This window comes from Micromesistius poutassou (assembly GCF_964030765.1).
Source record: "Micromesistius poutassou genome assembly, chromosome: 24".
Lineage (NCBI taxonomy): Eukaryota > Metazoa > Chordata > Actinopteri > Gadiformes > Gadidae > Micromesistius > Micromesistius poutassou.
The window spans coordinates 2,945,482-2,964,118 of record NC_140294.1 but is presented as its reverse complement, the minus strand read 5'-3'; the positions used below and the strand labels follow the sequence as shown (position 1 = coordinate 2,964,118).

The window sequence follows — 18,637 nt, the reverse complement described above, 5'->3', positions numbered from 1 at the left end:
TCCCAGTTACAGTCGCAAATCACTAAATCACCACAAAGTCTCTTGTTCTGCACCGGCTCTCTTAACTCCAGAAAGAAGAGAACACACATCAACGCATTTGAAGAGGCCACACAGTGCGCATTAATGCAGTACGCTCATGTGCCGTGGGGGCGGAGCCAGACGTTAGGGGAGGAGCCAGGCGTTAGGGGAGGAGAGGAGAGGACGTCATGTTGGGGAAACGAAACATAAAGCACTCCGACGTGAAAGCAGTTCTTCCTTTCAAGAGAAAAATAACACGCATTAAATAGTCTGACAGACAGAAACCAGAACAAGGTGAGTAAAGCAGCACAACTTTGAGAGAAGTTAAAACCCATTTTGCCGTTATGGATAAACAAAAATAATGGGATTGCTCAATGCATAAACCTTGTCGTCTGTGTCTAGGAATGGCCTCTGCTAACACTACCTGGTCTGAGGAGAACTTTTCATGTTCCATCTGTCTGGATGTGTTCAGCAGCCAAGTTACCACACCATGTGGACACAACTTCTGCAGAACCTGTATTACAAAGTTCTGGAATGAACAAGTTAAGTACAAATGTCCCGTTTGCAACAAGCTTTTCAACACAAAACCTGATTTACGGGTCAATATCCTCTTTTCAGAAATTGTTGATCAGTTTGGAACGTCCGTACGAGTAAAAGAGCAGCCTTGTGTTGAACCAGCAGAAGTTCCCTGTGACGTCTGTACTGGGACCCAGCTGAAGGCCGTGAAGTCCTGCCTAGTGTGTTTTACCTCCTACTGCCAAACCCACCTGGAGCCACATCAGAGAGTCGCTCGCCTGCAGAAACATCGGCTGGTCGAGCCTATGGACCGTCTGGAAGACAGGATGTGTAAGATACATGACCGACTTCTGGAGCTCTTCTGCCAGACTGAACAGGTGTGTGTGTCAGTTCTGCACAGAGGGTGACCACAGGTCCCATCCTGTTGTACCTCTAAAGGAGGAATATGAAGTAAGGACGGCCCAGCTGGGGAAGATAGAGGCTGAAGTTCAGCAGATGATCCTGGAGAGACAAAAACATATTCAGGAGATTAAAGACACAGTAAAACGCAGCAAAGCAGATGCAGACAGAGAGATAGCTGATGGTGTGCAGGTCCTCACTGCTCTGATGCGCTGCATTGGAAAGTGCCAGGATGATCTCAACCGAATGGTTAAAGAGAGACTGAAATCCAGAGAGAAACAAGCTGAAGACCTCATCAAAGAGCTGGAGCAGGAAATAGAAGATCTGACCAATAGAAGCTCAGAGGTGAATCAGCTCTCACACACTAAAGACCACCTCCACTTCCTCCAGGCCTTCAGATCCCTGAAGGTTCCTCCACCCACCAGGGACTGGACGACGGTGGAGGTCCGTCCTCCGTCATACATAGGGACCTTGAGGAGATCCCTGGATCAGCTGGAGGAGACACTGAGCATGGAGATGAAGAAGCTGCCTGATGCTGAACTGAAGAGGGTCCAGCAGTATGAAGTAGATGTGACTCTGGATCCTGATACAGCTCATCCCAGTCTCATCCTGTCTGAGGATGGGAAACAAGTACATGATGGAGGTGTAGTGAAGAAACTCCCAGACAACCCTAAGAGATTTACACAGAAAATGTATGTTCTCACGAGGCAGAGCTTCTCCTCAGGGAGATTTTACTTTGAGGTCCAGGTTAAAGACAAGACTTTATGGTGTTTAGGAGTGGCCAGAGAGTCCATAAACAAAATAGGCAAAATCATATTGAACCCTGAGAATGGTTACTGGCCTCTTTACTACAACAAGGATGGGTTGCTGTTCAGAGATATCCATTCTGTCCATCTCCCTCTGAGAGCTGAGCTCCAGAAGGTGGGGGTGTTTGTTGATTATGATGAGGGTCTGGTCTCCTTCTATGATGTGGAAGCCCGGATTCATATCTACTCTGCTACTGGCTGCACCTTTAGAGAGCCTCTCTATCCATTCCTCTGTCCAGGTCTCAATGATTATGAAGGTAACAACTCTGCCCCCCTGATCATCTCACCTGTCAATCAAACAGACTAGGGCCTTTGTTTGATAATAAATTAATCAAACAACCAAAACAACTAATGTTGTTTCCTGAGAGAACTGCTTTAATGTTGTACTGTTGTCATTTAACAAAGATAAATTCATTAGGAAAATAACCCTTTCTAACTTAAAATATTACCCAATGATTCGATTCCATTATATTCTTCATGTGTGTTTTTCTGTATTTTCTTTTTGGTTTATTGCTAACTTGTGTGCGGGATAATACGATTGTTTATCATAATCTATACATTACAGAAAATCACTTTTCAAATTTCAATTAAATGTTATGTTTCGATTTCTGTACCATTCTATTTTTTTTCATTAAATATTTGAAGAACTTTAAATTAGGCAGCCCAGATTTTAAAGAACACACACACACACACACACACACACACACACACACACACACACACACAATCACACACACACACACACACACACACACACACACACACACACACACACACACAGAGGTGGGTGATCCGTTTCTTGTGACGTTTGCTGATGTACAATCGTCATTCGGAATAGAGTTAACTGAAACATTGAGGAGGAAAACCGCTAGACTAACATCTGGCCGAAGGTAGGACGAACATTCTCTCTCTCTCTCTCTCTCTCTCTCTCTCTCTCTCTCTCTCTCTCTCTCTCTCTCTCTCTCTCTCTCGCTCCCTGTCTTCCTCTCTCACTCCCTCACTCACCCTCTCTCTCATGTGCCTCCTTTCCTCTCCTCTCTCCCATCTTCTCTCTCTCTCTTCCCCTCACTCTCTCCTCTTCTCTCTTTATCCCCTCTCGCTATCCCCCTCTCCCCCTCCCTCTCCTATAGTGAAGTGTCATCGATGTGTGTTTCTATGGTAACAGCATTGGGCCTGTGTCTTCCATCCACACGGTGAAGTAAAGTTCTCTCTCTCTTGCCTCCCTTTTCTCCTGGTCCACCGTATCTTTCTCTTTATCTTTCCTTGTCTCTCTGTGTGTAGTCTTTCTCTCCTGTGGTTCTGTATCTTTAATTATCTTTCTGTATCTCTCCTCTTTGCTAATCTCTCCTTCATGTCTCATCTTCTTTCATTCTCCTTCTCCACCTTTCTTAATCTCTTAATCTCCGTCTTTATTTATCTTCATCTCTCTCAATTTCGATTCAATTAAGTTATCTTTATTGGCATTAATGATGAGACACTGTTGGCAAATCATTTGACAAACACAACAAAACAACAAATAGTTACAAATACCTTAATGATCATGTAAATGAACACCACTGACAATGAATCCATTACATACCAAATGAGTTGGTTCAATGAATTCTGGATGTGTATGATTTAATAAAGTATTGACCTCTTAGTTCCTTGTATCTCATACATTGCAGTAGGAAGTGGGCTTCTGTCTCCCTCTCCTGGGGACAGAATGGACACATCCTGGCTTCTCTGGGTAGCCAGGTCTGGCTGTGACGGCCTTGCTCTATGGCCAGGCTGTGTCCACTGAGCCTGGACGATGGCAGGGATCTCCTCAGCTTTCTATTGGCCAAAGTGGACATATATTCTACCACTGTGTGTGTGTGTGTCTCTCTCTCTCTCTCTCTCTCTCTCTCTCTCTCTCTCTCTCTCTCTCTCTGGAAACAGGAAATCATGGGTCAGACATAATTGAAGAGAGACACAGAAAACACCAGTGTCACTTGAGATGTGTTTCAAAACAACAGCAACGTGCGTAATGCCAATAAGTCCCCATGTGTCAAGGCTACGGCCATGCCTCCTGTCATTCCTTGTGTTTCTTTTGTGTATCCCTCTCCCTTGTCTCCCTTTGTTCCTCGGTCTGTCTCCCTTTCTTGGTGTGTGTGTGTGTGTGTGTGTACGTGCGTGCGTGCGTGCGTGCGTGCGTGCGTGTGTGTGTGTTTATGTTGGGTGTGGCAATCCATTCAATCCCCCGGCTCCCTGAATGCCATCACTCCCATTCACCGGCTCCAAACCACACACCTGCTATCCACCTCCGTCTCATCAGCTCTGCAGTACATCTACACTGGTTCTTCACTCACACATCGTCAGATCATTGCTTCAACCACCGCGGTTAGATCCATAGCACCGACTCCTTGACTTGTGCACTCAGGTTGATTTCTCCTGTGACCTTTTTCTACCTGCCTGTTCACCTGCCTGCTCATCTCCCTTGTCCACTGTCCTGCTCCGCTCAGCTCCGTCCTCAGCCATTGCCTTTCCACCTCAAGATTTGCCATTCTCATCCCCACTTACCCCTACATTAAACCTCTTTGCATTTATTCCCGTGTTGCTGTCTGCCTTTGGGTCCATCTCGACTGATGGTAACAGGTTTTGGACATACAATGTTTCACCCAACCACGACTATCCAAGTTGTTGACGTTTCAAGTATAACTTGGTTACGTTGGTCTTGTGTTATTATGCAACAACACACAGCAGCGTTTAGTACTTTGAACCGCTTTGGCCCAGTTGCCATCGCCAATGCGTTTGCAGACTGCCGTGCTGAAATCCATCCATGTTTTCTCTGTGCTGGTGATCTCTGTGTTGTCTCCAGTGTTGGGCAAGTAACATTCAAAAAATTATATATTATATATAACTATTCTTTTTTCATATATATATATTACTAGCTGATAAATACAACTATTGAAGGCACTTAGCCTAGACCTAGAGGCTACTTAGGGCTCTGGAGGGCTAGCCTATTCCAAACCACTAGTGTACCTGTTACCAGTTACTTACTGGACGTAGTAACTGGAATAATATAACCAAAGTCCTATTAGTAACAAGATATTTTACTTTGTTACTGCTAAGAATAATATATGACTGGTAACGCGTTACTTTTGTAGCGCTTTACCCCAAACACTGGTTGTCTCTTGATAGTGAACTTGTTGGTCTGGTTTGTCTGCCCTACCCTGAGTCACGTGATGCAGCTGTTTTATGAGGTTAGAGTCTGGGAGATAAGCCTTATGTAACTACCAGTGTTGGCTCTATATTAATTAACAACCGTGTAACACATTTAACCTGGGCTCACAGGGGGAGGGTTGTTTTTGTAAAGACACTCGAGAAAATACCAGTCCCAGGCAAAGTCAAGTCAAGTAAATTGTTTTTGTATAGCTCTTAATTACAGTTAATGTGCCAAATCACCAATAAATCACCACAATGTCTCTGGTTTTGGACCGGCTCTCTGCGTTTTTTCTTTTAAATATTTTACACATATTAACTTGACAAAGAGGAGCACACACATTAACACAAAAGTACCCAAAGTCAGATTGTGAAAGTTGAAACATCAGTGAATCGTGTGTCCGTGGAGGTGGAGCCAGGGGTTAGGGGCGGAGTCAGGTGTGAGGGGAGGAGAGGAGAGGACGTCATGTTGAGTAAACGAAGGTTAAGGTTCATAGAAACCAAAGCCACATGAAGTGGAAGCATTTCTTCCATTCAGGAGAAACATAAGCTGTGTTTTGAGTCTGACAGACAGAAACCACCGCAAGGTGAGTAAAACAGCACAAATTTACAACCTCTCTTCCTGTTATGGAATTAGTACAATAATGTAATTGCTCAATACATAAACCTTGTCGCCTGTGTCTAGGAATGGCCTCTGCTAACACTTCCTGGTCTGAGGAGAACGTTTCATGTCCCATCTGTCTGGATGTGTTCAGCAGCCCAGTTTCCACACCATGTGGACACAACTTCTGCAGAACCTGTATTACAAAGTTCTGGGATGAAAAAGTCAGGTACAAATGTCCTGTTTGCAACGAGCTTTTCAACATAAAACCTGATTTACGGGTCAATACCCTCTTATCACAGATGGTCCATCGGTTTGGAACTTCTGTACGAGTAAAAGAGGAGCCTTGTGTGGAACCAGGAGAAGTTCCCTGTGACATCTGTACTGGGACCCAGCTGAAGGCCATGAAGTCCTGCCTAGTGTGTCTTATCTCTTACTGTCAAATCCACCTGGAGCCACATCAGAGAGTCACAGGCCTGAAGAAACATCGGCTGGTCGAGCCTATGGACCATCTGGAAGACAGGATGTGTAAGAAACACAACCGACTTCTGGAGCTCTTCTGCAAGACTGAAGAGGTGTTTGTGTGTCAGTTCTGCACAGAGACAGACCACAATTCCCATCCTGTTGTACCTCTAAAGGAGGAATATGAAGTGAAAATGTCCCAGCTGGGGAAGATAGAGGCTGAAGTTCAGCAGATGATCCAGGAGAGACGAAAAAATATCCAGGAGATGAAAGACACAGTTAAACGCAGCAAAGCAGATGCAGACAGAGAGATAGCCGATGGTGTGCAGGTACTTACTGCTCTGATGCGCTGCATTGAAAAGTGCCAGGATGATCTCAACCAAATCGTTAAACAGAGACTGAAATCCACAGAGAAACAAGCTGAAGACCTCATCAAAGAGCTGGAGCAGGAAATAGAAGATCTGACCAATAGAAGCTCAGAGGTGAAGCAGCTCTCACACACTAAAGACCACCTCCACTTGCTCCAGGCCTTCAGATCCATGAAGAATCCTCCACCGACCAGGGACTGGACGACGGTGGAGGTCAGTCCTCCGTCATACATAGGGACCTTGAGGAGATCCCTGGATCAGCTGGAGGAGACACTGAACATGGAGATGAAGAAGCTGCCTGATGCTGAACTGAAGAGGGTCCAGCAGTATGAAGTAGATGTGACTCTGGATCCTGATACAGCTCATCGCTGTCTGATCCTGTCTGAGGATAGGAAACGAGTACATGATGAAGATGAAGAGAAGGAACTCCCAGACAACCCTAAGAGATTTACACAGGGAGCATGTGTTCTCACGAGGCAGAGCTTCTCCTCAGGTAGATCTTACTTTGAGGTCCAAGTTAAAGACAAGACTGCATGGTGTTTAGGAGTGGCCAGAAAGTCCATCAACAGAATAGGTAAGATCATAGTGACCCCTGAGACGGGTTACTGGACTCTTTGCTACGACGAGGATGTGTTGGTATTTAAAGATAACCCTTATGTCCGTGTCCCTCTGAGATCTGAGCTCCAGAAGGTGGGGGTGTTTGTTGATTATGATGAGGGTCTGGTCTCCTTCTATGATGTGGAAGCCAGGGTTCATATCTACTCTGCTACTGGCTGCACCTTTACTGAGCCTCTATATCCATTCCTCTGTCCATGTGATCATGAGGGTGGTAAAAACTCTGCCCCCCTGATCATCTCACTTGTCAATCAAACAGACTAGGACCTTTGTTTGATGATAAAATAATCAAACAACCAAAACAACTAATGTTGTTTCCTGAATTATAATCTCTACCATGTGAGATCTGAGAGAAGTGATTTAATGTTATACTGCTGTTATTTAAAAATAAAAATTTAATTAAGAAAATAACTCTGACTATTAAAAAATATAACCCATTGTAAATTATTACATTACAGTATGTACATACTTCATTGTCTTTTTTCTCATGTTTTTTTTAATGGTTTACTGCTACACAATTGTTTATGGTTGCAGTTATGTAGAACTATTTTCAGTGATTAATTTGCATCATAATAATCAAATCATTATTTTACTCCTGAATCATGATTGAAAACACAATAAAATGTATGAATGTATGACAACTTTTTTGATTTAAATAAAAATAGAAAAATAGCTGATGAGTCATCTTACTTTTAATGTCCACCATGCAACAACCCAACATGTGTAACACACTAACACAAAGGTCACAGTGACTACATGCAACATTGGCGCGTGTTGCTCATGGCTCAGACATGGCCATCTCTCTGTCTCTCACCTCAGGGTTCCCCGGCACTACCGAAGCAAACCACACTGCTCCACGTGGCGCTTTAGTTGTTCCCACCGCCGCACCGAGGGAGAAGGGAGGAGGAGAAGCTTTCTGTCTTCTGTTTCTCTGTTCTGTTTTCCTGTTTTTTAAAGGTTGGTGTCGCTGGTCGACCGTTGGAGCTTTAAGAATAACACGAGCCAAGAAAGAACTGAGGAGAAAGTCACAAACCATAATAGCACTTATAACCTGGGCACAAAGAGAGAGGGTTGCTTTTATAAAGACTGTGGTGAAAGATAGCAGCCTCAGGTGATGGAGGATCCCTCTTCTGGGCTCTGTCTCTGGGTTCCTTCCCTCTAGGTTTTTAGCAGTGGGTTTCCCTGTCCTATAGAGGGCTTAGGGCTCTCTCCCTCTTTCTGCCTGCCTGCCTGCCTGCCTGCCTGCCTGCCTGCGTGCGTGCGTGTGTGCGTCCGTGCGTGTGTGTGTGGACAGCTGCTATGTTATAAGTGCTGCCATGTTGTTGGATGAGGGGGTGTTGTTCTTTGGCTTGACTCCCGTACGACATGGGGAGTCTGAACGTTGATCTGGAACGTGGCTTGAAGACCTGGATTGTCATTGGTCCACTTTATCAGAGCGTGGTCTCTATCTATTTATCTATGTATACAGTTTATATAGATAATCTCTCCATCGATATCTTGTTCTCTTTCTTTCTCTTGATCAGCCGTTCTGGTAAGTGACGTCTGCGGACTCTTACTCACACACATTTATACATTTATGAGGTTAAAGTCTGGGAGATAAGCTTCATATAACTACCAGTATTGACTCAATATCAAATCATAAACCATAATAGCACATATAACCTGGGCACAAAGGGAGAGGATTGCTTCTATGAAGATTGTGGTGAAAAGTACCAGCATCAGGAAAAGTCAAATCAATTGTCTTTGTAAATCTCTTAATCCCAGTTCCAGTGGCAAATCACCATTAAATCATCACAATGTCTCTGGTTTTTCACCAGCTCTTGGTCTGTGTTTTGTCGTGTTTCAAACATATTCGAAAACACATCAACGTATTTGAATTACAGTGCATGAATGCAGCCAAAGCCAGAGTGTGGAAGTTGAACCGTCAATGAACAGCGTGTCCGTGGGGGTGGAGCCAGGGGTAAAGGGAGGAGCCAGGTGTTAGGGGAGGAGAGGAGAGGATGACTTGTTCAGGGAACAAAACTTAAGGTTCATAGAAACCAAAGCCATCCGACAAGGAAGCAGTTCTCTCGTTCAGGAAGTCACAACAAGTCACAACAAGGTGAGTAAAACAGCATAACTTTGAGCAAAGTTGAAACCTCTCTTCCTGTTATGGAATTTACAAAAATAATGGACTTGCTCAATACATAAACCTTGTTGTCTGTGTTTAGGAATGGCCTCTGCTAACACTTCGTGGTCTGAAGAGAACTTTTCATGTCCCATCTGTCTGGATGTGTTCAGCAGTCCAGTCACCACACCATGTGGACACAACTTCTGCAGAACCTGTATTACTAAGTTCTGGGATGAACAAGTCAAGTACAAATGTCCTGTTTGCAACAAGGTCTTCAACACAAGACCTGATCTACAGGTCAATACCCTCTTATCAGAGCTGGCCACTCAGTTTCGAACATCCTTACGAGTAAAAGAGCAGCTTTGTGTTAAACCAGGAGAAGTTCCCTGTGACGTCTGTACTGGGACCCAGCTGAAGGCCGTGAAGTCCTGCCTAGAGTGTTTTACCTCTTACTGCCAAACCCACCTGGAGCCACATCAGAGAGTCGCAGGCCTGAAGAAACATCGGCTGGTCGAGCCTATGGACCATCTGGAAGACAGGATGTGCAAGAAACACAACCGACTTCTGGAGTCTTCTGCCAGACTGAACAGGTGCGTGTGTGTCAGTTCTGCCCAGAGACAGACCACAAGTCTCATCCTGTTGTACCTCTAAAGGAGGAATATGAAGTGAAGATGGCCCAGCTGGGGAAGACTGTGTCTGAAGTTCAGCAGATGATCCAGGAGAGAAAATGTATGATTAAGGGGATCAAAGACACAGTACAGATGAACAGGAGAGATGCAGACAGAGAGATAGCCGATGGTGTGCAGGTCCTCACCGCTCTGATGCGCTGCATTGAAAAGTGCCGGGATGATCTCAACCAAACGGTTGAAGAGAAACTGAAATCCACAGAGAAACAAGCTGAAGACCTCATCAAAGAGCTGGAGCAGGAAATAGAAGATCTGACCAATAGAAGCTCAGAGGTGAAGCAGCTCTCACACACTAAAGACCATCTCCACTTCCTCCAGGCCTTCAGATCCCTGAAGGATCCTACACCCACCAGGGACTGGACGACGGTGGAGGTCTGTCCTCCGTCATACGTAGGGACCTTGAGGAGATCCCTGGATCAGCTGGAGGAGACACTGAACATGGAGATAAAGAAGCTGTGTGATGCTGAACTGAAGAGGGTCCAGCAGTATGAAGTAGATGTGACTCTGGATCCTGATACAGCTCAACCCCGTCTCATCCTGTCTGAGGATGGGAAACAAGTACAAGATGGAGGTGTAGGGAAGGAACTCCCAGACAACCCTAAGAGATTTACACAGGGAGCATGTGTTCTCACGAGGCAGAGCTTCTCCTCAGGGAGATTATACTTTGAGGTCCAGGTTAAAGACAAGACTGCATGGTGGTTAGGAGTGGCCAGAGAGTCCATCGACAGAATAGTTAAGATAATATTGACCCCTGAGACGGGTTACTGGACTCTTTACTACGACGAGGATGGGTTGTTATTTAATGATGACCCTGATGTCCTTTTCCCTCCTAGAGCTGAGCTCCAGAAGGTGTTTGTTGATTATGATGAGGGTCTGGTCTCCTTCTATGATGTTGAAGCCAGGGTTCATATCTACTCTGCTACCGGCTGCACCTTTAGTGAGCCTCTCTATCCATTCCTTAGCCCAGGTCGCTATGATTATGAAGGTATGAACTCTGCCCCCCTGATCATCTCACCTGTAAATCAAACAGACTAGAACCTTTGGTTTGATAATACAATTAGCAAACCACTAAAACAACTAATGTTTCCTGAATTAGAATCTCTACTATGTGAGATCTGAGAGAACTGCTTTAATGTTGTACTGCTTTCTTTTAACATGGATAAATGAAATAAGATAATAACCCTTACTGTTATTAAATATAATCCATGATACATGATCAGATTACACATACTATATTGATCAATGTCTGATTGACAGAATGTTTTTATGCAACAATATCAACAATTTTAAATATTTGGGGCAAGTAGAACATTATGATGATAACATAATCAAATGTTTGTACACTTTATATTTCAATAAAAATGTGCAAAAAGATAAAATGTGGTAATTTTCTGTGGAATAGCTACATTCTCCTTACTCTCCCTCACTCTCTCATTCTCTCTCCCTCCTCTCACTCTCCCTTTCTCTTCTCTCTTCACCACACTCTCCCTTTTTCTCCCTCTCTCTCTCCCACTTTCTCTCTCTTCCCCCTCTCTGTCTCCCACCTTCCCTTTCTCACCCCCTCCCTCTCTCTCTCCAATCTTCCCTCTCTCTCTCCCTCTCTTTCTCTCTCCCTCTCTCTCCATCTCTTCATATCTCTCTCCATCTCTGTCTCCTCTCCTCTTGTTTGTGTTTTTTATACATTCAATGATCAATCAGCATCAGCAATTACAAAATGTTGACTTTGTTAAATTTAAGTTTAGCTGAAAATCCAGTTTTTAAAACAAAATGTTTATCGTAATTCATACTGAATTATGAATGACAACATAATAAAATGTTAACTTTCTTGAATACAATTTAAATGGACAAAAGTAGATCAGGACATATCCTGTGGAAAAGGAACATTCTCTACAATATGTATTCAGTGGAATAGCTACATTCTCAATAGCTACTGAATAATATCTTCCTCCCCTCCCTCCTCCCCTCCCTCCGTCCCTTCTCTGAATGAGAGAGGGAGAGACTCCCTCTCTCATTCAGTGAAGCTGAAGCTGTCATTGATGTGTGTCTCTGTGTCAGCAGAATGAGGCCTGTGTCTTCCATCCACACAGTGTATCAAAGTTCATCTCTCTCTCTCTCTCTCTCTCTCTCTCTCTCTCTCTCTCTCTCTCTCTCTCTCTCCTCCTATTCCCACTATACTACTTTTTCTCTCTGCCTTCCTCATCTCTCTGTCTCATCTGTATATATTGTGCCTCTCTCTCTCCCCCAGTGTTTGGTCTTTCTCTCCATCCGTCTTTCTGTATCTCTAACCTTCTTTCTGTATCACTTGTCCTCTTTGTCAATATCTCCTTCACATCTCTCATTTTCTTTGATTCTCCCCCTCCACCTTTTTCATCTCTTTTCCTCCATCTTTTTTTATCTTCATCTCTCTCTTTCTTGATTCAATTAAGTTCAATTAAATTTCCTAATTGGCATGAATGATGAAACACTGTTGCCAAACCATTTGACAAACATTACAAAACAACAAATAGTTACAAATACCTTAATGATCATGAACACCATTAACAATGAATCCATTACATACCAAATGAGTTGGCAGTCCAGTAGAATCTCTTGTAGCGTTCATGGATCTAGCAGGCAGTGCTACGCCTCTGTCCCGCTCCCCACACAGCAGTTTCAGACTGCAGAGAAGTTGAATGAATTCTTCATTCAATAGAGTGTGTGTGTGTGTGTGTGTGTGTGTGTGTGTGTGTGTGTGTGTGTGTGTGTGTGTGTGTGTGTGTGTGTGTGTGTGGGTGTGTGTTTATGTTGGGTGTGGCAATCCATTCATTCTCCCAACTCCCTGAAAGCCATCACTCCCATTCACTGGCTCCAAGCTCCCCACCTGCTATCCACCTCCGTCTCATCAGCTCTGCAGTACATCTACACCGGTTCGTCACTCACACATCGTCAGATAATTGCTTCAACCTCCATGGTTTGATCCATAGCACCGGCTCCTTGACTTGGTCACTAAGGTTGGTTTCTCCTGTGACCTTTTTCTACCTGCTTGTTCACCTGCCTGCTCATCTCCCTCGTCCGCTGTCCTGCTCAGCTCAGCTCCGTCCTCCACCATCGCCTTTCCACATCCTGATTTGTCATTCTCTTTCCCCTACAATAAACCACTTTGCATTTATTTAAATTCCCTTGTTGCTGTCTGCCTTTCAGTCCACCCCTACTGATGGTTACACGTTTTGGACACACAATGTTTGACACAACCGCAACTATCCAAGTTGTTGACGTTTCAAATATAACTTGGTTACGTTGGTCTTGTGTTATTATGCAACAATACACAGCAGCGTTTAGTACTCTGAACCGCTTTGGCCCAGTTGCCATCGCCAATGCGTTTGCAGACTGCAGTGCTGAAATCCATCAATGTTTTCTCTGCGTTGGTGATCTCTGTGTTGTCTCGTTGTTTGGCAAGTTACGTTCAAAAAATAATGTATTATATATAACTATTATTTTTTTTACATTTTACTAGCTGATAAATACAACTATTGAAGGCACTTAGTCTAGACCTATAGGCTACTTAGGGCTCTGGAGGGCTAGCCTATTCCAAACCACTAGTGTACCTGTTACCAGTTACTTACTGGACGTAGTAACTGGAATAATATAACCAAAATTCTATTAGTAACACGTTATTTTACTTTGTTACTGCTAAGAATAATATATGACCGGTAACGTGTTACTTTTGTAGCACTTTACCCCCAACACTGGTTGTCTCTTGATAGTAAACTCGTTGGTCTGGTTTGTCTGCCCTACCCTGAGTCACGTGATGCAGCTGTTTTATGAGGTTAGAGTCTGGGAGATAAGCCTTATGTAACTACCAGTGTTGGCTCTATATTAATTAACAACCGTGTAACACATTTAACCTGGGCTCACAGGGGGAGGGTTGTTTTTGTAAAGACACTCGAGAAAATACCAGTCCCAGGCAAAGTCAAGTCAAGTAAATTGTTTTTGTATAGCTCTTAATTACAGTTAATGTGCCAAATCACCAATAAATCACCACAATGTCTCTGGTTTTGGACCGGCTCTCTGCGGTTTTTCTTTTAAATATTTTACACATATTAACTTGACAAAGAGGAGCACACACATTAACACAAAAGTACCCAAAGTCAGATTGTGAAAGTTGAAACATCAGTGAATCGTGTGTCCGTGGAGGTGGAGCCAGGGGTTAGGGGCGGAGTCAGGTGTGAGGGGAGGAGAGGAGAGGACGTCATGTTGAGTAAACGAAGGTTAAAGTTCATAGAAACCAAAGCCACACGACCTGGAAGCATTTCTTCCATTCAGGAGAAACATAAGCTGTGTTTTGAGTCTGACAGACAGAAACCTCTGCAAGGTGAGTAAAACAGCACAAATTTACAACCTCTCTTCCTGTTATGGAATTAGTACAATAATGTAATTGCTCAAATTGCTCAATACATAAACCTTGTTGCCTGTGTCTAGGAATGGCCTCTGCTAACACTTCCTGGTCTGAGGAGAACGTTTCATGTCCCATCTGTCTGGATGGGTTCAGCAGCCCAGTTTCCACACCATGTGGACACAACTTCTGCAGAACCTGTATTACAAAGTTCTGGGATGAAAAAGTCAAGTACAAATGTCCTGTTTGCAACGAGCTTTTCAACACAAAACCTGATTTACGGGTCAATACCCTCTTATCAGAGATGGTCCATCGGTTTGGAACTTCTGTACGAGTAAAAGAGGAGCCTTGTGTGGAACCAGGAGAAGTTCCCTGTGACGTCTGTACTGGGACCCAGCTGAAGGCCATGAAGTCCTGCCTAGTGTGTCTTATCTCTTACTGCCAAACCCACCTGGAGCCACATCAGAGAGTCACAGGCCTGAAGAAACATCGGCTGGTCGAGCCTATGGACCGTCTGGAAGACAGGATTTGTAAGAAACACGACCGACTTCTGGAGCTCTTCTGCAAGACTGAAGAGGTGTTTGTGTGTCAGTTCTGCACAGAGACAGACCACAAGTCCCATCCTGTTGTACCTCTAAAGGAGGAATATGAAGTGAAAATGTCCCAGCTGGGGAAGATAGAGGCTGAAGTTCAGCAGATGATCCAGGAGAGACAAAAAAATATCCAGGAGATTAAAGACACAGTTAAACGGAGCAAAGCAGACGCAGACAGAGAGATAGCTGATGGTGTGCAGGTCCTCACTGCTCTGATGCGCTGCATTAGAAAGTGCCAGGATGATCTCAACCGAATGGTTAAAGAGAGACTGAAACCCACAGAGAAACAAGCTGATGGCCTCATCAAAGAGCTGGAGCAGGAAATAGAAGAACTGACCAATAGAAGCTCAGAGGTGAAGCAGCTCTCACACACTAAAGACCACCTCCGCTTCCTCCAGGCCTTCAGATCCCTGAAGGTTCCTCCACCCACCAGGGACTGGACGACGGTGGAGGTCTGTCCTCCGTCATACGTAGGGACCTTGAGGAGATCCCTGGATCAGCTGGAGGAGACACTGAAGATGGAGATGAAAAAGCTACCTGATGCTGAACTGAAGAGGGTCCAGCAGTATGAAGTAGATGTGACTCTGGATCCTGATACAGCTCATCCCAGTCTCATCCTGTCTGAGGATGGGAAACAAGTACATGATGGAGGTGTAGTGAAGAAACTCCCAGACAACCCTAAGAGATTTACACAGAAAATGTATGTTCTCACGAGGCAGAGCTTCTCCTCAGGGAGATTTTACTTTGAGGTCCAGGTTAAAGACAAGACTTTATGGCGTTTAGGAGTGGCCAGAGAGTCCATCAACAAAATAGGCAAAATCATATTGAACCCTGAGAATGGTTACTGGCCTCTTTACTACAACAAGGATGGGTTGCTGTTCAGAGATAACCATTCTGTCCATCTCCCTCTGAGAGCTGAGCTCCAGAAGGTGGGGGTGTTTGTTGATTATGATGAGGGTCTGGTCTCCTTCTATGATGTGGAAGCCAGGGTTCATATCTACTCTGCTACTGGCTGCACCTTTAGAGAGCCTCTCTATCCATTCCTCTGTCCAGGTCTCAATGATTATGAAGGTAACAACTCTGCCCCCCTGATCATCTCACCTGTCAATCAAACAGACTAGGGCCTTTGTTTGATAATAAATTAATCAAACAACCAAAACAACTGAGGTTGGTTCCTGAATTAGAATCTCTACTTCGTGAGATCTGAGAGAACTGCTTTGATGTTGCACTGCTGTCATCTAACAAGGATAAATTCAATAAGATAATAACCCTGACTTTTATTAAATGTAACCCATGATTACATTACATATACTTTACTAATCAACGTCTGATTTACCGATTGTTTTTATATGTTTACCAATATAAAATTATATATATATATATATATATATATATATATATATATATAAACATGTTTGCAGCAAGTTGAAAATGTCTTTATTTGTTTATATTTTTGAATTATGAATGCTAATCAAATGTATGTTGGATTTTTATTTCAATAAAAATTTACAAAAAGTAGAATGGGGTAATTTTCTGTGGAATAGGTACATTCTCAGTACAATATTTATTCAGTAGAATAGGTACAATCTGAATACAATCTTTACTCAGTAGAATATCTACATTCTCCTTACTCTCCCTCGCTCTCTCTCTCCCTCCTTCCCTCATTCTCCCTCACTCTCCTTGTCTCCTCTGTCCTCACCTCGCTGTGTCTCCCCCTCTCTCTCTAGTTTTCCTCCCCTCTTAGTTCCTTGTCTCTCATACATTGCAGTAGGAAGTGGACTTCTGTCTCCCTCTCCTGGGGACAGAATGGACCCAGCCTGGCTTCTCTGGGTAGCCAGGTCCCCCTGTGACGGCCTTGCTCTATGGCCAGGCTATGTCCACTGAGCCTGGACATTGGCACTGTCATTTCTTGTGTCTCTCATGTTCTCCCTCTCTCTTGTATCTCCTGTAATCCCGCTCTGTCTTCCTCTCTTGCTGTGTGTGTGAGTGTGTGTGTGTGTGCGTGGTGGGCGTGGCAATCCACTCAATCTCCCGGCTCCCTGCCATCACTCCCCTTCACCTGCTCTAAGCCCCCCCCCCCCTACTATCCACCTCCATCTCATCTGCTCTGCAGTTCATCCACCCCGGTTCTTCACTCACTCATCCCCAGATCGTTGTTTCAACCACCGTGGTTCCATCCGTAGCACCGGCTCCTTGACCTGTACACTCAGGTTGATTTCTCCTGTGACCTTTTCCTACCTGCCTGTTCACCTGCCTGCTCATCTCCCTCGTCCACTCTCCTGCTCAGCTCAGCTCCGTCCTCCGCCATCGCCTTTCCACCTCCTGATCTGTTGTTCTCATCCCCTCCTTACCCCTACATTAAACCTCTTTGCATTCATTTAAATTCCCCTGTCGCCGTCTACCTTTGGGTCCGCCTCTACTGATGGGAACAGGTTTTGGACGGACAATGTTTCCCCCCCCAACAGCGACTATCTAAGTGGTCGAAGTCTCGGGTCTAACCTCCGTTGGTCTACTGTTATTAGTCAACAATACACAGCAGCGTTTAGTACTCTGAACCACTTTGGGCCAGTTGCCATCGCCCACGCGTCTGCAGACTGACGTACTGAAAGCCACCAGTGTGCTCTCTGCGCTGGTGATAGTGAACGCATCGGCCTGGGTTGACAGCCCTCCCCGAGTCACATGACGGTTGAGGTGTCCCGTTATTGAAAAATAATGGGACACCCTGGCAATGTTATTGACCAATCAGCATCAAGTATTTAACACTGCTGTGGTATCAGCCCATATTATTTTACAGTCTATGGGTTCTAGCTGATAGGTGGTCATGGTTCCTGATGTTCTAGATCAGTGGATCCCAACCTATGATTTGAGGTGTACCAGTAAATGGTCATCAAAACAGATAAATATGCAGGCTGAGCAAAGAGAACCCTTTCCAGTTAACCCTTTATTTATATATATATATATATATATATATATATATATACAAACACACACACACATGGCCAGTGGCAAACAGTGGAAAGAAAAAGTTCAGCAGCGCTGCTTATGTTCCCAGTGTGGTTATTAAGCGAACACAACGTTAACTTAAGTGTATTCCTTCAAGCACACAAATTGAGACTGACTCCCGATGTGAATAAAAATTATTCATTGCAGTAATCGTTGAAAACCAAAACACATCCTGTTATTTAACAGACTATCGCAATACTCTTTATTCCTTTCCGCATCACGTCTGTGCGCTCTGACGTCATCTATTGCCCTCCTCCCGTAACGTCTCACTCACGTCGTTGATTTTATCGCAAGAGTTGAGCGAGAGTTTCGATTTACGGTGATGAATCGAGGTTGTTCATTAGCGGATCAGGTGGCGTGTGGTGGGGCGTTCTGCCATCTTTGTAGTCCACACAGTCAGCACGTTTACATGAGTCATAATCGGGTAACTAAACAAATAAGACCTCAACAGGACTGCATGTAAACACCTTTATCCGATCTACTTCGCACAAAAATCGGCACGTGAACAGACAAGCTAAATCGGATAAGAACACCTAGATAAGTCGTTCATAGTCTGGTCTCTACCTGCATGTAAACAGCATCGTTTCGGAGCTCACGTTCTGCGCATGCTCGAGATCTTTTCCGGGGGTCGTGAGCCGGAAGTAGAAGGTGACGGTATATGTGTTGTTGTCGCCGTCGGAAAACGAGAAACGGCAATCTATTTAAAAAGGTGGCGCAGAAGATAGAGGAAGCCGGTGAATGTAGTTACCCCCTATAAGAACCGTATCCCGGGCCGCGGGAGCGCGCATGCCATGCGCGCTCCCGTGGCCAGGGATACGTTCAGGGATACGGGACAAATGTGGGTCATCAACAAGGTTGTAAAGTAGTAACTTCGGGCATATCTGTCAAAATAAACGTTTTTTTCTCCC

At 44.4% G+C, this 18,637-nt stretch overlaps 3 protein-coding genes across 3 annotated transcripts; all 3 read left to right on the top strand.

The window, feature by feature from the left end:
* The first annotated feature begins 229 nt into the window (after positions 1 to 229).
* LOC311369847 (zinc finger protein RFP-like) lies at positions 230 to 2,364 on the top strand. The gene is given in 3 exon segments (XM_084488066.1): positions 230 to 312; positions 421 to 913; positions 915 to 2,364. Coding segments are annotated over 2 exon segments (1,623 nt in total). The 5' UTR covers positions 230 to 312; positions 421 to 422; the 3' UTR covers positions 2,047 to 2,364.
* Positions 2,365 to 5,395: 3,031 nt separating this feature from the next.
* LOC311369850 (E3 ubiquitin-protein ligase TRIM39-like) lies at positions 5,396 to 7,392 on the top strand. Its single transcript, XM_084488068.1, has 2 exons — positions 5,396 to 5,506; positions 5,605 to 7,392. The coding sequence occupies exon 2, from the start codon at positions 5,607 to 5,609 to the stop codon at positions 7,227 to 7,229; it is 1,623 nt and encodes a 540-aa protein (XP_084344194.1). The 5' UTR covers positions 5,396 to 5,506; positions 5,605 to 5,606; the 3' UTR covers positions 7,230 to 7,392.
* A 1,785-nt stretch (positions 7,393 to 9,177) lies between these two features.
* Positions 9,178 to 15,962, top strand: LOC311369773 (uncharacterized protein; the record flags this gene model as incomplete). The annotated part of the gene is given in 3 exon segments (XM_084487978.1): positions 9,178 to 9,643; positions 9,646 to 10,784; positions 14,222 to 15,962. Coding segments are annotated over 3 exon segments (3,231 nt in total). The 3' UTR covers positions 15,848 to 15,962.
* Between the last annotated feature and the right edge of the window lie 2,675 nt (positions 15,963 to 18,637).